This window comes from Diadema antillarum, unplaced genomic scaffold (genome assembly GCF_040938485.1).
Source record: "Diadema antillarum isolate AM-2024a unplaced genomic scaffold, OU_Dant_1.0 seq00000235_RagTag, whole genome shotgun sequence".
NCBI classification, from domain to species: Eukaryota; Metazoa; Echinodermata; class Echinoidea; order Diadematoida; family Diadematidae; genus Diadema; species Diadema antillarum.
In genome coordinates, this window is record NW_027271284.1 from 821,838 (window position 1) to 848,110 (window position 26,273).

Below are 26,273 nucleotides of genomic sequence, written 5' to 3' on the forward strand. Positions count from 1 at the left end.
TTTGGCCATTTGAAAACCGATTTTCATCAAATACATTTTTGAATTCCTCTTAGAATTGTGTGCTCTTTAATATTTCATAGGTGGTTTCTGATTATCTCGCAAAAAGTTAACATGTGAATCGGCCATCTCAACCAAAACTATACCATGCAGCCCTTTAAAAGAGCCAACAGTGAAACATATCACATATATTTTCACATGATAACATGACACCAACTAAACAATGGCATCGATATAACAGGGAATGAACAATGTTGTATGAACAGTAGCAAGCAAAATGGTTTGTATGGTGTCCCTTAGGAGACAAGAAAGGGAGATAATAAAGTGGAACAAATATGCACATGCACACACACACACACACACACACACACACACACACACACACACACACACACATGTGTGACACATAGTGAACATTTTGAGATAAAATGTAGCAGTCACGAAAACAATTCACAGTCAGCCAAAATGCTGAAAGAGTCTTCATTGTCGAGTGATTTTGGGCACTGGTCATTGTAGCGTTGCATGTAATACTCCTCGTTCATGCCGTGACTGACATGGCCTTCCAGTTTCAGATCTGTTGCTATTCATCAATCTCTTTCAAACAAGTTCCCTTATCTGCGACATCACCTTTGTAAGCTTTCTAATGTCTATATTGTTGTATAAATCTCAATGGAAATTGTAATTTTCTGCTCTGTATAAAAAATATTTGAAGCTTATATACTATGCATTACGTAATTTTCCTGCATGATTGCAGACTGATTTTAGGCACAATATGACACAATTTCATTTCATTTCATTTATTAGGTTTCCACACAAATCATACAATGTGAGTACAATCACAGGCAAAAGAAGAACTCAGACCACCTCCCCCTGCTCCCTGCTCAGACCAAAGCATGTAGATGCATGCTAATAAATTGAGGGGGATGTAAGGGTTATATCAATTAAAGCAAAACAAGAAAAAATGAACTAACACAATTACTGTGACAAGACTTTTATTATATTAGTACATTGTACATACCACTGGTTTATCTTTTTTTCAGGAGCTTCAAGTCGCGGGCAAGCTCGTCCAGTAAGTCCTTACCAGCAGGTGCACACAGTAGACCGGGAACGAACAGGGCTAGCAGTATAAGTGATGACGCCAGTGAAGCCGTCATGCTGCTGGTAATTCTTTAAACACTTTCCGTGTTTTTTCAAGTTTTTCCGTTGGTGTAAAGCGTGGAAATACTTTTTTTGATGATATCTGCTGACTTTGCAGGAAAATCCTAAGGTGACGAGTGTGAAGCAACAATGTCCAAACTGTCATATTTATATCTTCTAGGGTGAAAAGGAGAAGCCATAACACAACCTTAACACGGCCAAGTTGAGATGGAGAACACAATTGGCAATCTTCTTTTAATAATCTTCTCTTCTTTTTATTGGTTGGCTTGTTTGTTTGCTTGTTGTTTCTTAAGACATTTGAGGTTAAGTGGATAAGCGTTTAAGACCTGCTAGTAGTTTAATCCAATGAGAATAGCTCTTGGATATATAGACAAGAGATGCAAGTTCGAGGTTTACAATAAAATAGTGGAGAAATTCCTTACTCAAACCGCGTTTCTCTTAGAAATAAAACCACACCCCCTTCAAACGGAATGATTGGATGAAAGGAGGTAATAATTGATAGTTTGATAAGCACCTCATATAGGTATAGCCGTTCGATTTTCCGGTCTGAGCGGAGAGATGTGCGTGGCTGGTTTTACGAGTTTGTAGAAGGTCCAAGTTAGGTTGTATGCGAAGCGTCAATGCATAAAGAGAAAAGAAGCACTGTTCTATAATACCCAGCATCCACCGCCCTTGGTAAAGTTCAAGTAGGTTCCGTGACCGAGTTGACTGACTGCTGTGAGGTTCTTGGTTCGAATCTCAAACAGGTGTGCTGTTCCCAGTGGTCCATGGCAGCGCGGATCATATCAATGTCATTGTCTGATCATCAACAAGATGAAAATTCTGAACCGCTAAAGAAGAGGGTATCAAAATGCAATCTATCTATGACAATAGCTTCGTTGTGTGTATAACTTATGGATATGTCAGACTACAACAGTGACATCAAACTCTCGTCTTCACATCCAGATCCGATGGATTTTTTTTTTTGTTGCTATAACAGGTTAATGTGACTTCGCATATTCGTACTGAGCTGTCAAATACCATTCAAACCATGCAAACCATGCAAACGTTCTTGCCCACAAAATTCATATCAGACAAGGCAGTGCCAGAACTTTCCTCTTACTAGATGAACTGAAGACTTCGTAAGGCACGATGGTCTGATTCCAGCGGACCAGAGTTAAGTTTGATACAGGCTCTCTCTTCTTGCGACCAGCATTCATCGATGGCCTCCTTGACATCCCTCAGCTGTTCATCAGTCAACATCATGTCCCCCTGAACAGTTCCTGGAGTATTCTCTTCATATTATATACTTGGGCTCCTGGTGGGATGCCACTGGTTTTTCTTCGGAGGCGGAAAGATCCTTTTCTTTCTTAGGGGGAGGAGTCTCCTGGAGAAAAAAAAAAGGAAACAACAACACGCAAACACAAAGATGTAGATGATATCGGATGGTTCGTACTGCAATATAACAATATAACAACTGCAGCAAATATTGTGATCTGAAAGAAAACTAACACCCTAAATGTAAAAACGAATTTAAAAAAATAAGAACAGAGATGCATTGTGATCATTGTGACATCCTTTTTGGGACGCACGTCTCGAACAAGTCTGTCGAGGACGCCCCTGTCGACCGGTACGGCAAGAAGACCCGGAACGAGCAGGGCAACCATCGCTACAACCAATGCAGCTTTCATCCTGACGTCTACTTCATCGTGCAGTACATACATGGTATACGTGCGCTGTTCAGTTTCCAATATTCTTTTTCGGGGTCGAAGTTTATGCTGTCCGTTGACTTCGTCGCATCTCTGAGATTGATGTGTAAGAGTTTGCTCTTGATGAGCGATCTGAAGAAAACTTTTTTTTTTTTTTTCAATCTAGCCATGTTTCTATACCTTCGTCCCGATCTCATGTCCCGATTTCCCACGCTTGATAAATAGAAACACTCAACCCCAGATGATGGGCATTTCAATGTACAGAGTGTATGATGTACCTACTTGTCCATGTTCACTGTGGTATGAACAATTATTTTAAGGAAACACTTCATTTCGATGATAGTCCCCGAAGAAAGTCTCGTTTTGTGAGATTTTTGCCGGTTTGAAAACGCTAAAATAAAACATTATCGAGAATAGTATTTTATCGAGAATAACAATACTAAATGGCATGCGGTTCTTGTGTAACAAGATTAGTGTCAGTCAGTATCAGTGTGACATACAGCAGTGTACTGTTTGTTAAAAAATGAAAGGAGATGAAACTTCACATTTCTTCACGAGGAATCTAGTGAAGAGGTTTAATGCATTCGCAGTGATAGGGTTAATTTGATTCTGGAAAATAATCTGAGAAATGCAGTGATAAAGATGTCGGATTGTCGACGATAATACTGGCCGGATCAACATTTCATGGACACGTTGTTCTAATACCCTGTATAGGTTGAATTCTGTTACCAAGATAAAGAACTGACAAGTATACCACTAGTTCTGTCGAGGAGATTATTCTAATCTGTGATCGTTAAAGATGGGATTTGGGATTTGCGTGGGAAAGAATTCGATTAAATCTGTTGTATAACAGAGAAAAGCGAACCCTCGTCCAAGTGACACGCTGTCCTATTTTCGAGTGAATGGAATTCCGTTTCATCAGTGAAAAAAAAGAGTTTATTGAGACTTGTGAGTTCAGTGGTGTATGATACTGTAACAGAGGCTTTGCGAATAAAGTTAAAGTGAACATAATGTTTTGTTCTTGTTTTTTGCATGTCATGATCGCTTATCTTTGTCAGCCAGATTTTGTTTGTGTGTGTCTTTGTGTTGGTTTTGAAAAAAAAAGAACAAAAAGGAAGTCTATTGATAGTTACCACGAAGACAAAAAAACTGATTTCTGAGAGGTGTTTGACCTTAATCCCTTGTAATACGAATGGAGAGGTACACGCTCCTCTTTGGAAATAAAAAAGAAAGTAAGAAAGAGCGTTCCTAGTGTCGAGCATTGAACCCGTTTTAAACTACTGGGATAACCCGAGTACCTTTGATTCTGTCAGTTTCAACCCATTAAGTTACATTTAGTATATAGGCGTAGACTGTGTTTTGTGTAAAGTTTAAAATGTATACATAGAAGCATCGTGATGTTAATGCTGCTGTTGTTTCTGATTTATGGCGTATGCATGATTCATGTACCGAATATTGACACCACCTTTACGCGATGTTGATGCTAAACGACATTACCTTTTATATGTAAATGAGAATAAGGTATAGTTTATGTCAGACGCCCCCGGAACTCCTTAGAAAATCAACCAATGAGCGGTCAAACACATTACAGATATCCATGTTCAAGACAGGCCAATGGATTATAGGGTTTTACTGCTTGGAAGGCGGCCAATCAGTTGCGCTGATGAAAAAGAATAAATTCACCAGAATCCTCAGGTCTTTAGATAATTCAACAGCGTTTTATTTAAGTGCATTCTGCTGGCGCAGCAAAAAGGGGTGATTTAATGTTGGATAAAGTTGTACAGGATGGCGTTTGAACAAATCATTTTAATGCAAATTAGTGGGAGAAGGCTGGGCACATGCATTGGCATATATCGGATCACTGTTTGTTTCTCACACAGGCAGTACTCGCAGAAGATAATATTATAGGTGCTATAAAGACAAAAAGAAGCAATTTTGCATGCACGCTGTTAGTGACTTTCGCTCTTTTCTTCTGCAGTCGTGTCGAGACCCTGATTAATGTCATTTCCTTTAATATGTTTGTTTGTTCGTGATTCGTTCGTTTGTTTTTGTGAGGTAGAGCGTGCGGAATGGCAGGTTGGGTCTAAGTGACACGGCATTCTCTTACAATGCGCCTGTGGCAGATTTGTATGACCCTCATGAAAATAATTATAGTCTAAAGACTCTTGTTTTAAAAAAAAAAAAAGGTCTTTTTTAAAATATTCATTTATGCAATTACTTTGTTTGTGTGCAAACTGAAATTGCATAAAATGCATGGCCGCTCGTTTCTTTCTTTTTTTTTATTTGGCATATTCATAATCTGTATTACACTGACATTAGTATCAATGATAACTGGAGGTCCTTATTGTGACGTAGGGAGGCGGGAGCAATGGCACAGAACCTGTGTTTTCTGGACTCTTTTTATGCTTGTGTGTTCGTGTATCTCATGGCCTATTCAGTCCCTGCCCTGCACACGTTTTAAATGTACACACACGCATACACGCTCACCACACTTACACAATAGTCTAGCACCTTCACTCTCACTCTATTCTCTTTAACACGGCCCCTTACTTTCAAACTATACCCCGTCAACTAGAGAATGATCGCTCATGATAATGATTCTAAAGACCAAAACTTGAATGACTCAGAAAGCGAGTTCAATTCACTGATTGAGCAGAATAGAATTCAATGCTTTCTAATCCTTGTATTATTATTCTTCATATCAGTGCCACAAGTTTGAATAAGAATTGAGATTCTATAAAATTATTTCTTTCCTCTTTACCACTTTAGTATAATTGGTGTCTCAGAAACTTGGCTTAACACAAATTCGCCACCGGTATCTTGCTTATAAGAGCATTATCAAATGTGTTGTTCCCGTCGTCATTTGGGAAAATTTTTAAAGGGAGTGGGGTATTATGCTTTCTATATACATTAATGATATGCATGCAGGCCTGATTTACATACATGCTGTATTAAGGGTACATTTTTATTGAAATTTCAAGCAGTAAAACAAACGAAAAAATGATAAAAGATATGAGTTTCTGGACCGCCCCCATGACCTTTCCAATCCTATTTTTAACTTCCTGAGTGTATCTTGGCTAATAATTCAACGTATAGGTGGGAGAAGTTTTACACTATACCGATGTGCACTTGTTTGGGTTCTTTACTGATGTTCTGCGCTTCTGCTGTCTCGATATTAATCTTCAGAGCCAGGGAGGAGCTGCTGAAATGTACCTTGTCAGCAAGAGTTTGGAGTATACAGTTCTTCTTCACTTTCTGCTGTCAGAGCAATGTCATCTGTAAAACAAAAAAGTTGTTAATAACTTGTCCTTGGATACGCGTACGTACAGATGTATATTTTTTTTATGTCGTAGAGGGCGTACTGCATGACAAGTTCCAGGAGGATGTTGAATAGTGGTGATGAGATATACACAGGCTTGTCTGTATACTCCCACCTTCTGTCTTGAATCAATCTGTTAGCTCGCCATTTATCCTTACTGCACTTTGTGACTTCTGGTAAAGTACTTTCGAAAGATTGATGATTTTACTAGAAAATTCGAAGTAGTTGAGAGCTTCCCACAAAGCTTCTCATTTGCTAGATTGAGTCAAAGGCCTTTTCAAAGTCCACATAGCACAGTGGCATATGGACAGTGAGTCCTCTTTATCTTTCTATTATTATAGGCTATTTCTCGATGATTTGCCGTCGAGTAAAGAGCTGGGATACTGTCGATCTTCCAGGTCAGAAACCTGCCAGTGATTCTGACGTCGGGTTCTGACAAAACTTTTTCTGTTCTATATCTAGGACACGTCGATCTCTTGATGATGAGGCCTAGTATTTTGCCGGCATGCCTGAGCGAGAAGACTGATTCATTTGTAATTAGTACAACAGTCAAGTTTATCTGGATTTTTGTTTCCTTAGAGAGGGGGTTATGATTGCCTTTATCAAATCATCTGGAAATTGCTCCTTATGCCGGCCATATCTTTTGGCAGAGCTGATGATGGATATCTATCCCATATATCTCCAGCAGCTTTAATCTCTTTAGTTGACATGTCAACAAATCCGGGTGCCTTTCCATCTGCTAATTTCTTTATGGCACTCTCAATCTTTTCCCTCATAATGTCAGGTTCTTTTTCTGAGTTTTACATTCTTTTGAACTCTGACGAAATTTCCCCATTCCTATCCGTTATTGTCTGCATTTTAATGGTGCTCTCTTTGTGATGGTTTTTATTGTTGAGTAAAAATCCTTTGATATAGCTGCCTGGTGAACCTTGTCCACTTTGTTCCACAAGGTTTCGAGCCAAGTGTCTTTGCATCCTTTTAATTTCCTCTTAAATTCAAAAAGTCGTATCTACTTTTCTTTGATGAATCGTGTATTTTACTTTGCTGCGTTCATTTGAATGATTGATAACTTCTTCACTAATCCATGTACACGTGTATGTATTTATTGTGTGTTTGATCTGGCAAGCCTGGTATCGGAAGGTTTCTATCACCCTCTCTTTCTTGCTCTTTCTGTCTCTCTTATTATCCCCCTTATCCACAAGCATCATGTTGGACCCCCTTCTCTTATTGCATTAACGTATTCACTGATCGGTTGCCAAATGGTAAAGCTTATAGCTTATTATTGGCGACCATTCTGTATGGTACTAACGATAATTCATAACACATGTACTGTAATTATGTCACATATGTATGTGTAATCAAAATTGTTGAAATTGTAGAAATTAGCTATAATGAGTATCATATTTGTACATATTATGTTTGATTATGTTGATTAAAAAAAAATTAAATGATGCCATACGGAGAATAAATCAAATCAAATCAAATCAAATGGTTTGCTTTTGACTTTCCTGTTTAGGCCCTACCGCAATCTTCTCTGAGGTCTCACCAAATGCTGTCTTTACTTCTTCCCACATAATCAGTGTTGTTCAAAATCTAAAAACAACTAAATCGAGTGAGCACGATGGTCTAAGCGTCCATTTATTGAAACAATAATATATATATATATATATATATATATATATATATGTATATATCATTATCATTATTATTATCATCATTATTATTACCATTATAATGATAATGATAATAATAATAATTATTATTATTATCATTATTATTATTATTATTATTATTATCATTATTATTATCATTATTATTATTATTATTATTATTATCATTATTATTATTATTATTATTATTATTATTATTATTATTATTATCATTATTATTATTATTATCATTATTATTATCATTATTATTATTATCATAATTATTATTATTATCATCATTGTCAACCCCCTTACTCACGTAACTAACACATCTCTTTCTCTAATGATGGCGCAATGTGGCGGAAAAAAAAAGGTTTCTTTCTGCATCCTATAAAGGCGGGTAAGCACCACACTCAGAACAACAGACAAAAACAAAAACAAAGACAACAATAAGATTTGTAAAACTCGATCTTAGGAAATTGTTTTCCTAAAAAGATCTCTTTCTTAGTGGTCATTTTAGAATACAGTACTGTAAAAGTAAACATTTTCGCGGTTTTGAAAGTTTCACGCATTTCGTACCAAAAACAAGCGCGAAAATGGAAGCACGTAAATATTTTTGCATGCCGTATGTTCCAGTGGTTGATGTCTTGATTCCGCGAAATTAAAAACACGCGAAACTCTTTTCGTCTGGCCAAGCGCGAAAAATTAGTCGCGCGAAAATATCCACTTTTACAGTAATTGCCTGAACCTATCGACGACATACCACTCGGTCAAAAGATGTTGCCAATTTACATGACATTTAAACAAATAAGAATTCAAGTCGGCTGAATCACATTCTACTTCTCTAAAATCTAATATTCATCAATAAATGTGGCGTTTTTACTTATCTTTTTATCGATAGATAACATTATACGCTTCCCAACCCTCCCCTTCCGTCACACATTTTTTTCTCTTTTTTTTGCGTCTGTCGCTACCACTGATCTCCTCTAGAGGGGAGATCAGTGGTCGCTACACTGGTTTTGATCGGTAGCTGGCGGGTGTCGAAAGAAACGTGCGTGTAGTGCAATACAAAGGGGTGGCTTAGTGTAGTACCATACACTCTACATACACAGGACTAGGACAGGAGAGTAGTGTACACCTGATACAGAGATCTCGTATCGGGGAGTAAGTATGAGTTTGCTGCTAGTAGCAAGATTTCCATCTTCATCGTGTGGGTAACGTACGGGTCGGTGTATTACTGTAGCAGCATACGTATTTGCACATTCATTGGATGGGTGCAGCAGATGTGGTGGGAATCACCAGGAAAAACAATATTGTGCAATATATAAGCTTGCCATTCTCTGACCCGACGACGTGTTTCGCAAGGTACAACGTTGTAGGCCAACATAAATGTAATCTTTTTAGCAGGTATGTACTAAGTTCGCGGCTCTCGCTCCGCATTTTTTTTTTCTTTTTTTGGTTTGGTCGTGGATGATTGGTGGAAACAACATCATTGAAGGTCTAACGGTTATAACGTTAGACCCTATTCTGTAACTAAACTTGTCAATAATGTTATAACTTTAAGAGGCAGAACTAACGTTAGTGGTCTACTGGATTCCAGTATTGCTGTGAACGTTACGGCTGTCAACAACACTCCTCTTGAAACTCACTCTCACACTCCAGGGAGGTGGACCTCCCTGCCTGCCTGCTCAGTCTAACGTTTAACGGTCGTTAGTTAGACACCAAAACCAGCTAACCAGGTTAGAGTTCCTAGCTAGCCCAGCAGACAGACCAGACAGCACCAGTGCACAGGAAGCAGTGCCAGTGACACGATCGTTCACGCAGCAAAGTAATTTAATTTACTGGAGGCACTGGAGTAAGTCACAAGAATAAATTTACTAATAAATACTAGTCTAGACACTCACTAGTTTTCTAGACCACTAACGTTAGACCTAATTGGTTAGACCATATGCATATATGCATATCTATAATGTTAGGCCCCATTTTATCAAGATAATCTAGACATCTCTTCGTAATACTAGCAATTGTTAGTTCTAGTACTTAGTCTAAAGACCTAACTTTAAGATCAGTAGAGAACGTAGAGTTCTACCTCGGGTATCGATTATAAACTTCTTTACCACACAGGCGCAGCGCGCAGGCTATCATAAACTCATAGTGTAACGTCAATTACGGTATGGTCGCCACTTGTGTGTAATTCCTATGCACTTCCGGGTGGGCGAACTAATATCGGCACTGAATTAGTTCGCCGCCCATAGCCTGCCACATATTATTAGCGTGTGTGTTTATACACACACTTCAATGAAGGATGCATCGTCCGTCACCGCGTTTGAAAACCTCCCTTAGTCTGCAACCTGAAATCCATTCTAAATCAAAAACATCCTCGCATTAAAAATGGTTTGAACACCTCTTACATATACATGGTAAAATATATGTGTGGCGCTCCGACAAAATGAGTCATAAGTCGCACGGGGAGTTTTCCCGTAATGAGCCGAAAATGAAGGGGAAGCACTGCTCGGGTGGAATTTTTTTTATGACGGATTTTGATTCCTTTATGTTTTATCTGTTTGTACAGAAAATTTCAGCGTGTAAAAATGGGTACAAGTGTCCCAAATCACCGTTTTTCTGAGACAAATTTTTTTGGTTACAATTTTTTCGAACGCTCGCCTTTGCGTTGCGTTTTGCACCTATTGTTCTTGCCAGATCGAGACTCCGCCTCCGTTGCTAGGGTGTATGCTAATGAGGCATTGCTCTTGACCCCATTGAAGACAAAACAAAGCATGTGTGCGCGGCGGCGTCGGCGGCCAAGCGGCGAGGGCTATAGAATTACGCAATAATAGTGGGCTGACAAAGGCTATTGATTGCATGACCAGCGAGTTTCGTTTGATACATGCACTCCATTTCAATGAGTGGTGATTGACACGACGCACAAATCGCACTGAAAAAATTAATTCCAACGAACGATCACGCAAAATTTATGATACTTTATCTATGAGCTAATACAATGATCACATATCGAACTCGAAACCTTTTTATGCGTGTGTGTACTTTTACAACGGTTATTAATTGGCCTCATTAATGAATTTATTCAAATAATCATAACTTTCGTTCCCTGGTATGTGGTTGCTGTTTAAAGTTCATCTCTGGAGATATAGTAGGGCCTAAGTTGTCAATTATTCTCGTTTTTATAAAGTCGACAATTTGTGTGATAATTCGCCAAATGTATGTAATGCGTACTATTATTTCCCTGGTTAATGAAACTTATTGCCTTATTTCTTATGATGGTTTGGGCCGTGACGGCATGGAGAGAAATCGGAAGACAAACATTATTAATGCCCAGATAGCTCGTGTTCCCTTTGGAGGATATTCTGACTCTTGTCATCTGTGTATTTTTTAAAAGTAGGACCTATTTGAGAAAGGGACAGAAAGCTGTGTCACTACTCAAAAGTGTTCTTCTTCATTTTGTTTTGTTTTTTAATCAGAATGTTTGTAATGATAGCTGTTTGCCGTGTATTGCGTGTAGCTGACATGTGAGAGGTCAAGTCTGCAAAGAATTAGGTTGGCTAACAGCTTTGCCAAGTAGCAGCGCTAATTGCCCATTGAATTGCGTATTCTGAGGAATTTCGAATGAAAGAATTCGGACGGCAATGTTCACGCCTTGTATCCTAGTAAACCCCGCATCAACGAAGCCTTAAACAATGAAAGGTAAACTTCCTGCTATCAAGGGGTGGATATTCACGCAACCAGTATTCTTTCTTCGCCATTGATAGCAGAATCAGTGACGGAATGGAGCAACAGTGTTGGAGGATCGGCATTATGTCTGCTAATTTGTAAAGGAATTTTTCAGTCTCTTTTTGTGTTCAGAACCACAGTCAGTGACGCTAACTTACTCTATCTCCCACAAGCTATCGTTACCATCTAAAAACGTGAATTTTATGAAAGGTTAAAAGTGATCACGGAATCAGTTCTTCCGCGTGACACATGCAGGCTTTTATAATAGCATACCAAGCTTAAATCGTTTACCTGTATAGAAAGGGCGGGGATACACACTTATCGCAATCATCCGGATTTGAGAGTGATACACTCTACTACTTTTCTTCATCTTTCCCCCGACAAAGACCATTGTAATTCAAAACAAACAAACAAACAAACAAACAAGCAGTTGATTTATATCAGAACGTAGAGATTTTTTGTGTTTCATGTATGTATAGGTCATCTCTTGACGTATAGTAGGCATTTGTTGTCGTTTTTACAGCGTTTCCTAATAAATGCCTATAGCGAAAACCCAACAAAACTTCTATCAAGGAGGGAAGGGAACTTTATAAATTTAAATATCACATAGTTTACAGAAATCAGACATGTAAATAAGGCAATCATTATACATCCGCACGGCCGATTGTAATCTCTTACTTTGATTATCAAACATGATCGCCTGCATTTACGTGCTTTTTTTCTAATTTCTTGAACTTTGCCTCATTTTCTCTCTTTTTTTTTAAACAATTGCTCGAAACATTTAAAAATCGTAACACAGTCTGCTATCCCACAACATAATATTCCATTTGATTTGTCACTTATTGTTGGTCGGGTGACGCCAAATGTTGGAATCTCGAGCGATGATACACGGCATTTTGTTTGTTGGTTTTCGTCTCATCGCTCAAAAGAATTTTGACTACGATTACAAGACATAACTGATGGTTTACAGAAGTGATCATCAATTCAGTAAGGATTAATCAATTCAGTAAGGATTAGTCAAGTCATGAATTCACTTTACCCATCATGTCTAATCGAACTACGACATTGTTTGGGTAACCGCGCCTTTTTATTCTCATAGTTCAAACTAATTCTTGACATAATCAAAACAAATAATTCTTTTTATAATTTCTCAAAATACTCAAAAGACGGCCTAAGTCAAAACTTTCTACAAAGATTGCCTATACGGCAATCTTTACTAGCCTAAACAAGTTTTCTAGAGCTATCAGTTCCCCCTATGACAATGACTTCGGTCGCGTTTTGAACTTGTATCGAACTACTTTCAAAACAGCTATTACCTTTGTAGTTCGATTAATAAACCAGTCTTTTGAATTCATAACCAACATTCGTAATCGTAACAATACAGTAACATAGTACTGCACGTCAATAAAACTTGGAAAATGTAAATGCTATAATAGTAGCGCAAAAAAATGAGTAACGATTATCTTCATACATTCTAATTCGTAGTGATGTCGCTACGAAAATGACACATGGTTTGGTTCAAGCAAATAAAAGTAAAAAGGAATGGGATATACTTCTGATACCACGCCACGCCGTACAATGCATTTCACTGTATTTTGTAACATTTGGTTACGTTTCTGTGCGCTTTACGTACGGAAAATAAAAGGCAGATTGGTGCTATTAACATGCTAACACGCAACACATTCAAAATGTTTTTTGAAATACACCGTATACAATATAATGTTTTAGTATACGGTTTGAAACTTTGAATTTGCGAGTCCTTTATGAAATTATAAGCAGGGTTATTACATTATCAAGCAAAAATTGAAGTATTTAGGGATTCGGATTTGCGCAGGAGACTAACAGTGCTATATATGGCGATCGTTCGCAACAGAGACAATCCTCTTCAATAGATATACAATGTAATTCTGTTTTCATGAATTGAAAGAGAAACGAAAAGAAGTCAACTTTTTAACTTCATTTAGCTTTCTCACCAATTGAACTTGATTTGATCTGCCATGCATGATATCGCTGTGTGCTCTACTAATTATATCAAATCATTAAAAATCGGCGTGCTTGTTTTTTTATGCAGAATATCACAGGTAAGTTTAATTCATTGAAGTTCATAATGTTTGTACATAATGGCGTGTTCGTTGTTTTGTATTCTCATTTTTATGATATATCACGTGTCCATTATCTGATTCTGACCACGAAAATATGGCGACTGTTTAAATGCGGAGCATGTACTGGAAAACTGTAATGTCTCCTGCCAGTATAGACAAACTAATTTCTAATCTATCCCCGCTTAAAATTGAAATGAAATGAAAAAAAAAAAACGAAGTTCGACTTTCAGTAGATTTCAACCGTTTTGTATAGTGCCTGATTCATGTAATGGACACAATTCTTTAACACATAAGCAATCACACAACTTTCGTGAATAGATGTGTCTTAATGATTGCATCTCATGGAAGAAAACTCGTCTCCTTGCCTGAATTTTAGCTTCTTCCTGTTCAAGCTCGCGTGAAAGAAATAGTTGAACATCAATTGCAATCATTAAGAGAGGCACATCCTTAGAAATAAGCACAGGAGTACTGAGACACACTACGAAATAAAAACGGGCCTTTTATCACTATTGACAACGCATGACATTGAAATGCTTTTTTTTTCCCTTGGGGGAGGGGGGGGGGTAATACAATTGATTATTCTGAAGGTTCGTTAATCACACAATGAAATATGGTTCGCTATTAGCTTAGGTTCGTTAACAAGAAAATTACATGCGGTTCCTTTCCGGTAGTTCCTTTACCCGAAAGTAATCAAGCAATCATTTTTTTCTGATAAGGTTTGTGAATACAAAACGAAGTGAAGAAGGCCTAAGTATTAATTCCGAATATTTTTCAGTATTATTATTTATGATCCACTTCTCAAACGCAGAAAGATTGTAACTGCACATGTGATGTAAAAAAAATAATGATAATTCCGCTTAAGCTACAAGTTAATTGTTTTTTATATGCTATGCTATTAGAAAGGTGACTGAGAATCATTGTAAACCCAACGTGAAGCTGTCAAGCCTACATCAACCTTTGCTTCTGATAATATGTGCAGAATTGGCAAGCGTGATAAGCGATAATTACTATGCACGCAACGCCTATAAAGGAAATGTGCCTTTAATATGGCGGGAATTCATAATGTTACGGCTGTATACAGCTGCAGCAGAAAAGACGCGAAAGCAGTTTTTGATGCTCTGCAACATTACGACCATGTGCATAATTTGAGGGTTTTAAGTACACGCAAAGAACACGATCTCAAAAGACGACTATCGTTAATCAACTTCATTGACTTTTTCTACCGATGCTGTCTTTTGAACCCCCGCCTAGAATAGGTTCCCAGGTTCTATTTAATAGGTATTGGTACTTGCTAAACGCATCCTCTTTAGTTTCCATTGACAACAACATGGGAAGAGACTGGAAGCGATGAACGCCCTCGCTAAAAGACGCTTCTCGTAAGACGCATTGCGTGCCCGCCTACAATAGGTTCTCAGGTTCTATAGGTATTGGTACTTGCTAAACGCATCCTCTTTAGTTTCCATTGACAACAACATGGGAGGAGAATGGAAGCGATCAACGCCCTCGCTAAAAGACGCTTCTCGTAAGACGCATTGCGTGCCTTCTTTTCTTTCTACTGTTTCCTATTGTTTGTGAGTTAAAAACTTGCGGCAAACCACAACGCGTACTGACTCATTCATGCGGCGGTAGCGGCACGGACACAAACGCGCCGAAGTTTACATTCGGGCTGCCGTATTGGTCAGAATCGTTAATGATAGACCTGTCCTGCGATTGGTTGATTATCTTACATACCCAAGCTATCGCCTTATACGGCAGTGCGTGCGATGGAGCGTAAACGCCGTCGCTAAGCAGGACAGTTGTATTGTTTCGTCCCGTGAAAGAAACAGGTTGTGAGCTTGAACATAGCCTGAACTTTGAGAGCGATTTTCTCCGTTATTTAGAAAATCAACTGACATAACAAACGTGGTTAATATTCGTTTTTATGATCTATAGGGATGTCGAAATGAGTTGTATTACATATCAGTGTAAAGCTTAGAGTCTGTAGAATTCACTTATAGGCATAACTACGATTTCATTTTTTGCGACTTTTGACTCATTCCGACGGAGCGCCACACATATTCTGATTACAATTATTTGAGTTTTTACGGAGGAAAAAGGTGAATTACGAATGTATTTTGAGAGTGATGAAAATCCGTCGCCCAAGCTGATCTCCGATCGCGGCGCGCGTTTACATGCGATGTAAATGTCTGGCGACCTTACCGCAATGGCGACCATACGATAATTGACGTTAGGGACAGGGATCGCATTTCTGCTTCTGGCAGTGTTTGATGTCTTTCTCGTGTTTTTCTGCCTTTTTCGATGGTAACAATCACTTCCAGAAAAAAATGGCGCCCACATCGGCTCGCGAAAGTTCTATTCTACGTGGGACCATATTTTCAAAATCCATGAATATCGGGAAAACAACAAAAAATCCAGTTTCTTAGACCCTTGTGTCTTAACTATGATGTTAAGAAGTACCAAAAATACAATTTTGGATTCGATATGTTGTCATTTAGGTGAAAAAATTTCACTTTTGTCGGAGATTGTGCCCATTTTATCAGTTGATTTTTGTAGATTGGTAGTATGCAAGTATGTGTGGTATGCATGTTTAGACTCTCTATTTTCGATACTTCTTTACATCACACTCTACATATATTCACAGTTAAGAAACTAACCGTTAGGGTCTAAGAAACTGGATTTTTTGTTGTTTTCGCGATGTTTGTGGATGTTGGAAATATATGTATGTCCTCACTTAAAATAGAACTTTCACGAGCCGATGTGGGCCGCCATTTTTTTCTGGAAGTGGACGTTATTGCAATCCCTGTTTGCGTAGGTGCATGTGTGCCAGCTATTTTCACGTGCTTTCGCAATGGGAATTGGCGCTTACGCAACGTTCGTGAGCCATGTGAAGACGTTCAGCTGAAGATCGCGGAGCACGCGCGTATTGCATACGAATGATACATTGTGCCGCAAGCCGGGCTACTGCGGCGCATATCGGCGAAAACTGTGCCGGTTTGGCCCTTGTCAATCTTGACCACTGCGTTTGTCATTGGTCATATTTTGATGATAACAATAGCGTTTATGAATAATCTTGTCTATGTTTCATATGAAATGGTTGAAAATAATTTGCCCGATTTGTTTACAGTGTGGAAAAACCCTTAAAATGGGGTATTTTACTCTATGTCATATTAGAGTTGTCTAGAGTAAAATACCCCATTTGTGGCTCAAGAATGAAGATTTTGTCAGAGCCTTTAGTCCTTACTTTGCACTTAATTCAGAAGCCAAGTCATTGTTATAATGCACATAACATGCATAATGCATGATCGTGCATGCACTGTGTATGTATTTGTATGTAAGGTGTATAAGGTATGACAGTGTATTTTGTTTTGCCCCTTGTCACTGAATTTGTGCATACATTGTAGTCATACAGACAATCACAGAAACGTACTCTGCTTCGCTTGTAAAATTTAGAATGATATTAAACAGTCAAGATTTGATTAACGTGATAACGAAAGATACTGTAAGTGACATCAGGAAGATCGTTTGATGCTTGTACTATGCTACTGTACCTTCCAAGCATGTTTGGTATTTAAAGGCAGAATACTACATGTAGCATGGAAGATTCTATGGGTTATAACAGATGTTGAGAAGGGATACAGGCTGTAGATTATGTTGAGCTCCTGTGATTATGAGTTGGAAAATGGTACTCATGGTTGTGCATTTCCCTGATTTTGTTGTTTTTTCTTCATGTCTTTACCTCATTCCATCATGGGTTTCGTGAATAAGGTCTAATAGATCCCTTTTTCTCTTGCATTTTTGTCTAAATTTTCCTTTCTTGTATGTCAAGAGTGAAAACTAATCTGAATGCGGGACATGTACACATTGCAAGTGAAAGTTCAGGTTTCCTTTTTAAAAATTGCAAATTTTTGTATATCAGATGTTGCTACAAATAGGCAACTACATTCACATTCGTATGTACACCACCTGAAAACTCATTCTGTTTCCTCACAAGCATGAGGGCTGTATGCAAAAATGTATACCAACTGTATGTACTGTAAATGACAGAAGATATTGGTAATGTGCTGATGCTGCTAAAGTGAACGGACTTTGGCATCCTCAAGAGAACTTTTGTTTGTTTGTTAACATAGTACAGCAGTATCAAGATCATGAAGAGATTGGAATAATCTGATCAATGCAGTGATTTCTACTGACATTATACTGAAGACAAAATTATACATTTTACTCCGTTACAAAGTAGTCTGATTTACAGGTAGTACACCATCCTCATAAAGGTTTTGCTGACGTACACGACGTGTACCATGTTGTGTTGCAGTGAGCAATAAACACATGACATGCAATTTGCAACACTGTTCACTGTTGGTACATAATGTACTGAGGAGTAAAGTTAGCCCACTATGTTATTGCTCACTATTACTTTTGCTGGCTGGCATTTTCTAGGAGTATAGCTGTTCAAGGGGATATGGTATTGTCTTTGAAGCCCTGAGTATTTGTCTAATGTGACCATGTATCACCTGGCGGGACTTGGTAGTGAAGATGGGTTCTGACCCTTTCATTCATTTTCGTCATTTTGTTTACCATCACTCCTCGAAATTGGGACATAGTGTAGAAAATTATTCAAGAAAACATGTCATTGCTACATTGTACAATGCAAATGTACATATGTTGTACATTCACAATTTAAGTATGCATTTACAATTATGTGAAGCAATTTTAATTGCTGGATTTGAGGCTCCATTGATTCAAAAGATTTCTAGCACAGCAGTATGTGAAATTCTTGTCACATGCAACATTGTTTTATAGTAATATACTGAACTACTAGTAACTATCATTGGTAGCACTACAGTGTACAGTGATGTGGGACCTGTCAGTGATACATTGTACAAATGTATGGTGTCAAGAGCATGGATAATATGGCCATTGCAATGTAATTTGTGAGAAAGTCTTCCATGGGTACAGTTGTAGTTTTTCTTCCTCAAAATTTTCCCTCAAAAGTCGAGGAAATATAGAATTGATATGGGCAAATATAAATAGAATGTTGTGTGATGCATTTCATGTGTAAATGCGTCAGTTAATGTACTGTTGTCACATTACATCTTTGTTGATGACCTGCATTATATTACCAGGTGTTGTACAAGTCCTGCAGTAACATGTCACATGACTACACTGTATGTAGTGGTCCTGCTGTGCATATCTGAGTGTTCTCAGTGAGCCAGAAAAGTGTATAATCTGTGAGTAATTGCTTAAATCCACTTTGGTTGAAGTGACACCAATTCCAAGTCATATTGTTGTAACATTAGGATACTGTATTAAGTTTCTGTGCAATACATGTACTCATGAAATTGATATCAGTCCGAGGGTCAGAAGAGTACACAGAACCTGTAGGCTTGCATACAGGTAATCATACTGTACAGTGTATATCTCAAAATACATTCTGATATTAAAGTGCCTTTGTTGGCTTATGAATATGTAAGCAAGCCATTACATAAAAGGAGGCCATGATCTCCTGATTTTTGCATGGAACATGTACATGTAGTGTACAGTGTACATGGTAAAAGAAAAAAAAAAATGATACAATTTGTATGCTTGCAAAATCTGGCCTTGGGGATAGGATTTCCACAGTTGCAACACTCAAGAGGTGAGGTGATTGGCCTCAACAGATAATCCCTGCCAACTTCCCCCCTCCATCAAAACAAGATAAATCAGACAAACAAATACTGGTAAACAAAATTATATGCCTGGTATTTGGCCACTATCACTAGGTTTTGAAATTAATGAAAAGAGTGCTGGTGGAAAAACAAATGAATGATGAATGCAAATTTTAAGAGGTGCTGAGTACTGATTTGCATAGATTGCAAAGATTGACAGTGCTGTCTGAGGTAGACCTACAATACATGTAAACTTGAATAGCCCTGTTACACCTGTACTAACATAGGTACCCTACATGTTTTATGTTTACATACATGTGTACAGTATTATAAACCTTCTATTTTTACAAGACCTTCCAGGCTCCCATAATCAATAGATTAAATTGTGTATCTTGTGTCAGTATGATACATTGTATGCACTCTCAATCTCAATGTTGCACAATCCCAGCATGTTGAAATAAATTGCATTGGGCAGAAACTTCTGCAGGTGACAGCTACTGCTAGATGAGTAGCTGTCAATTGAGGACCAGTCTTTACTCTTTACTGGACACAGACGATGCTGTAAACTACAATATGTACATGAGGGTGACATACAAGGTATTTGTGTACAGGAAGCTCCTTGTCATCAATCAGAAGATCCTAATTTGGAGTGAATTTTTCTTAAAGATGTCTTGATAATGTTTTAAGCATTTACATGACATGTATCTCCTTGTTTACACCATGATCAGTAGCTGTAGAGTGCTGATTATGACTTGCTGAGTTGTAAGTGCTATTTTGAGTCACTTTGAGCCTTTTCCTGTCTAAAGATTCACAAGAGGGTTGTGCTGATGAAGGCTGCCACCTTTTAAAGGCCACCAGCTGTTGGCCACATGATCAATGCATGATTGATGGTGCATCTGCAACTTAAAGCCTACACTTTGTAGTTCCTCTTCAAAATGCTCATACTTTTGACAAAGTACAGTACAGTACATGTATGTACATGTACTACACTGTACTATTATTATCATCATATTGCAATGCTGTGTGATTAAATTGTGCACAACCCGGAGTTTTAGTGTACATTGTACTGTTTGCCTCCATATGATACGTAAAGAAAATGGTGCAAAATCATTGTATACATACAGTGTACAATGTACATTATTTGTACATTTGTAGCTCATCAGTCCGCATTTATTCTGCTATGTGTTGATAATATTTTCATAGTGTTGTATTCATGCATGGGATGGATCTCTTTCCAGTAGATTTGTCGAGTCTTTTGCATTGTTTGAACTTTGAAAGAATTGAAAGGTGTATAAAATCAAAATGTCACTAGGGTTAAGCAACTTCAAGGTACTGTAGGAGAAATCAAGCAAGAGTTCCACAGAACCAGCGAACTTTTCTTCTTTAAAAAGTGGAATGCATTCCTTGACCGTCTTGAAGGGTAGGGGCCAGGTTATTCAGTAAAAGGATGACACAGTCACTTGTCTCTGCCCATGCCTTAACAATGTATATTTGCTCATAATAGAAACGGTGATTGTGTTTGATACATGTATGTGATCTTGTCTTTTTAAACTATAGTTACTTGAGAAGTACAGTAGCTGAAGTTTCACTCGTGTACAGTACTACTGATTCATGTAGTTATGTTCTAAAGTGCATAGGGAACAATTCTGTTACTGTGCACTGTATCCGCTGTATGCTTCAAGTATCATTGCAAATATTGTATTGTCCTAAAGAGTTCATTAGCACAATGCAATACTGTGAAGCTAAACAGGAATTTTAATTATTCTAGCATAATGAAAGAGCACTTGACTAATCTCCTTCAGAGAGATGTGGGTAATTCCATGAAGTTGGGGCAGTGTCCATGTAGCATCGTGATATTTGAAAAATACATTTCAGCATAACTCAATATTAATGATGCTATACATTTATTGTTTGTAGGCTTTACATTTGCATTGAGGCCACACATTTTCCTGGAAATTTTGTGCCATTGAGACTCAATTTTGATGAAGTTATTAAACAATATGTAACGGTGTCCTGTAGCGGGTCTAGGGCAATTACCCCCTGGGCAATTACCCCGGAGCCTTCCCCTGGCCCTAATCCTAATCCTAATCCTGAACCTAATCCTAACCCTTACCTAAACTCCTAACACTAAACCTAACCCTAACCCTAATCTTAACTCTAACCTTACCGCTAACCAGTATTTAGCCGGGGGGTAATTGCCCTCTGGGGGTAATTGCCCGGATACGCCTGTAGCATCGGGACGTGTCCATGTAGCATCATGATATTTTAAAATTTGGTCCTAAGAGACAAATTATGGCAATTAGCTTGACCAAAATTTGATGCAATATGCATATTTACTAGATTAGTCAGATAGCTAAATATCTCAAATTTCCTGTAAACAGTTTTAATTTTAAAAGAAAATTACAAAATGTATCACGATGCTACGCGGTGTCCTTTTTTGTTACATTTGGTGGACACCGTGTAGCATAGTGACACATTGTGTAATTTGCTTGTCAAAGTAAAACTGTGTAAAGGAGAGTTAAGATATTTAGCTATCTGACTAATCTAGTAATTATGCATATTATATCAAATTTTGGTCAAGCTAATTGCATTAATTTGTCTTTTAGGACCAGATTTTAACTATCACGATGCTACATGGACACGTCACGATGCTACAGGACACCGTTACATTTTTATGCCTCCGCCACGAAGTGGTGCCGGAGGCATTATGTTTTCGGGTTGTCCGTCCGTCCGTCCGTCCGTCCGTCCGTCCTTCCGTCCGTCCGTCCGTCCGTCCTTCCGTCCGTCCGTCCGTCCGTCCTTCCGTCCGTCCGTAAAAAATTTTGTGGACAGGGTAACTATCAAAACCTTTTAAGGTATCCTAATGAAACTTGGCATGTGTGTGTATTAGGGGGTGAAGTTGTGCCTATCAACTTTTGGGTGCACATGGTCAAGGTCAAAGGTCAAAAGGTCAAGGTCAAATACATAAAATTTCACTATTTCCTCCATATCTATGCAATGCCTGAAGATATTTTCTTGAAACTTAGTGTATACATGTATTACCTAATTAAGATTCTCTGGTGAAAGTTTGGGGTCATGAGGTCAAAGGTCAAAGGTCAAAAGGTCAAAAGGTCAAGTTAAGATATTAAAACTTCGCTTTTTTCTCCGTACCTTGGAAATTGTTCAAGGTATCTTCATGGAACATAGTATATATACATGTACTGACTGGCAGTTATTGTCTAGAGAATCTAGGGTTCATAGGGTCAAAGGTCAGGGGTCAAAGGTCAAGTGCAACACTTCAAATTTTCTACTATTTCTCTCATACATGTATTTATGTAATGCCAGCAATTTTTTTTTTTACACTTGGTGTATGCATGTATAACCTAGATTATCTGGAAATTATCTTTTTCTCTTTTTTTTTTTTTTGGGGGGGGGGGTTTGCCTCAAAGGTCAAAAGGTCAAAGATCAAGGGAAAGTGCTGAACTAACTTTTTCCTCCATATCTCAGAAGTGGCTCAAGTTATCTTGAAACTTACAACATATGTATGCATGTTCCGCCTGACAGTGATTATCCTATATGAATTTTAGGGTCAAAGGCCAAAAGAAAATGGTAACAGTGTACTTTTCAATACAGAAATTACACTTTTTCTCCATACCTTGAAAATTACAGTATTCATACACTTATGAATGGGTCAAAGTCAAGTTAAAGTCCTTGAATCCCCAAATACATGCTCTCCTATTCATCTAATTAAACCTAGGTTAAGGAAGGTGAACATTCAGCACATTTGTGACAAACATGTAATTTCAATATTTTGCCAATATTGTGAAAATATAATTATACATTGTCCACATGTACTATAGACCTATTAGGAGAATCATGCATTATGGCGGAGGCATAGCAGTCGCCTTAGCGACATTTCTAGTTTGAAGATAACTTCATCAAAATTGAGTCTGAATGGCACAAAATTTCCACAAAAATGTATGGTCTCAATACAAATGTAAAGCCTATAAACAATATATGTATAGCATAATTAGTATTGAGTTATGCTAAAATGTAACACTTTGTGCCCCAACTTCACGGAATTACCCACGTGTATTCTTCATCAGCAACATTTTGTGGATTTCCCTTTAAATTTTCTTTACATTGTACAGCTGTATATCGTTCCACTACTGTAACATTACAAATTGAAGTACTGTATCAGCCTTATCCAGCAGTGACAGCATGTGGATTTCAGCAAAACTTCATGCAAGTTTAATTTTACAAAAATCATATTAAACTTTGATTGAATTTTCTGACTGACTATACCCTAGCCTATACAGTGTATGTCAAATTGTCCCAATGTATTCTAATATTAAATATTTCTGCTTTCACTGAATCCAGTTATAGTTGGTGTAGTGCAAGTTTCCCTTTAATAATACTACCAGGAGAGGAAAGACCTGGATGCTTTCATAATTTGTTGTATAAAAGATGTTATCTTTTGCACATTTATAGTGATGTGGAATACAGTGAGTCAGAGGAAAGAGGAACCGCGTGGGAGCGCTCATTAATGCAGTATCGCCGTGATTGGGCTGTGCAGCATAATGTTGAGGGTATGCTGTATAATTACAGTTGGAATGTCTCCAAAGCTCAGTTCTATGCGTCTCACTCGAAGACCTGAACGTCATTTCTAAGTGCTGTTCTCCTTGGCAGTCACGGATGGTATACGCAGCGTGCTCGCCCAAAGATGCCCCATGCATTGGGGAGTGCTGGCAGATTATTAGGCGGCGATGAGGCAGAAATGCTAAACTGACCATGAGAGCAGTGTTAACAGAGCATGCACCGCATTCGTAATAAAGAAAGTTTTCACCAGCTTTTTTTTTGGGGGGGGGGGCTTGGCTGTACAGGCCCGATATTCACGGCAGTGTACACAGTGGTCCTCTGTTTGTGTTCCTGTGGAGGTGAAATGATATACAGACTCTTCACAGTGTGTTATTCTTGACAAGGGTAGATGTGTGAATGGAAATCGCCTAAAACATTTTTGATATTCAGTAAATTAGACATTAATGGCTACCCAATTCCATGTACAAAATGCACATTTAGTGAAACTACACCACCTACAACAATATGGCAAGATGGTTTTGCACAAATACAAACTGAAGTGTTAGGAGGCTAAAATAGCAATTCATTTAAAGGGAATATTTCATTCAGTTGATGGCTGTGGATAAGAATTGCATTAAACATGTCTACATGCACTGTACAATGTACTGTACAAACCTGTGTACCTTCGAACAACTGAGTGATCAATATCTGGAGTACCTGGTACACATTACTTGTACGATAATTCAATCATTACACCACTACCCCACAGAGTACTGGAATCATTATGTCATATGATTTGGGATTGTCCATTCATCTGTTCAACCCAGATCTTATCAGTCTCCATTTCTTGTGGATTTTGTTCGATATGCTTAGTAGATTTCAAACAACATCGCCCGAAGGTCAAAGGTCATTGAACTTGGGCTATGATGCTGTTTTCCTGCCATGAACTGAAGCTAGAAATTGTTTATTATGTCAAATTAATTTAAAAGGTAGAATCACCAGAAATATGAAAAATGTACATGTAAATCAATAATTTTTTGTATGAGATTGTGTGTGAAAGACCAAATTTTAAGGTCACCAAAACTTTTCCTAATTTTCTTGTGCCAAGAGGTTAAAGGTTATTCCTCAAGTTCAAAGTCAAGATCAATGAACTTATTCTTTTATCAAAATTACAGGTTTAAAATGGCATATGATGTACAACTATGTATGGCTTTACACTGTACGTATGTATGTCTGGCTGCAGAAGATAATGGCATCAGAGTCAAATTGGTCTGTTTGTAAGATATGATTTCTGACCTGGGAGGCCATATGATCTTAGAATTTGCTAAGAGCTGTTCTGCCAGGCTGTGTTTGACACCTTAACTGTCAAGAGATTTGAACAGATTTGCAGAAGAGAGCATCATTCAAAGCTGTAGATGATGCAGCTGTTGAGTGTGTAGTTTGTACATTGTAGCTTGTACAGTGGTGTCCGATTTTGTGTATGTGCATGCAGCATACTGCACAACTTGAAGATTGTGGACAAAAAAAAAAACAACAACAACAACAGTGATTTCTAAAGGTTTGTATGCAGTGCGGGTTCACCTTTTCATGAAACGCTCCTGCTATATGATTGTTTTTGCAGCCTCATCGAGATCAATATTGGGAGAACGCCTTCACGTTTCATCATCACTTCATCCCCACCGTCCCGAACCCCTCACTGTTTCGCTTCATCGTCGTTGGGAGGTGTGCTCGGCCCGCAGACTGACAATGATTGATTGACTGGACGGGACGTTAGTGGGAAAGCAGCTGTAATGAAGGAGAAGCAGAAGGAGAAATCGGGCCGGAGCAGCGAACTCAAGATGAGCCGCCACGGCATTCGGCTTCGCACCCAGCCCCGGCTCGATTCCAAGTGGCTCAAGATCGACATCCAGGTGGGTAAATGTTTTGTCAATTGTGTGCATTTGTGAAGCATGTATTGTCAAAGAAATGTTATAGTTTTGTTTAGTTTAATTTTTTCCCCCACAAAGAAGAGCTAAAATATTTGTGGTTCCCAGTGGGCCTATGTGTACTACAGACACACACACAAACACACAAAAATGGCATATTTCAGGGAATATTTGTGCATTCCAATTGTTTGTAAGTAGCAATCAATGCTTTATAGATTTCTAAAAGATACTCACTCTATGTTCTTGTTTCGCACAATTAAATTACTCAATCTATGTGTGTACCGGTAACCATTTAGCTGACCCACTTGTTTATGCACTGACAATGCTTGATGATGTATTTGGTGACTGTAATGCCAGAAGTATGCAACAAGGCAATGAAGTACATGTAGCACATATTTTTCTCCAAGCAAGCAGCTAAAAATAGTGTCAAGCCTCTCTCTTTATGGCATCCCACCACCAGCTATTGATGATTTAGTAGCTTGTCATGAAACCTTATCTCAGGGT

General features: G+C 38.2%; 1 protein-coding gene across 1 annotated transcript in view; it reads left to right on the forward strand.

Annotated features, from left to right (window-relative positions):
- The first annotated feature begins 9,078 nt into the window (after positions 1 to 9,078).
- Positions 9,079 to 26,273, forward strand: part of LOC139729385 (E3 ubiquitin-protein ligase HERC2-like) — a 103,811-nt gene continuing 86,616 nt past the window's right edge. The window contains exons 1-2 of the mRNA XM_071640312.1: positions 9,079 to 9,218; positions 25,466 to 25,754. Of these exons, the coding sequence (XP_071496413.1) occupies positions 25,635 to 25,754 (120 nt within the window). The 5' untranslated portion in view covers positions 9,079 to 9,218; positions 25,466 to 25,634. The remainder of the gene's footprint in view (positions 9,219 to 25,465; positions 25,755 to 26,273) is intronic.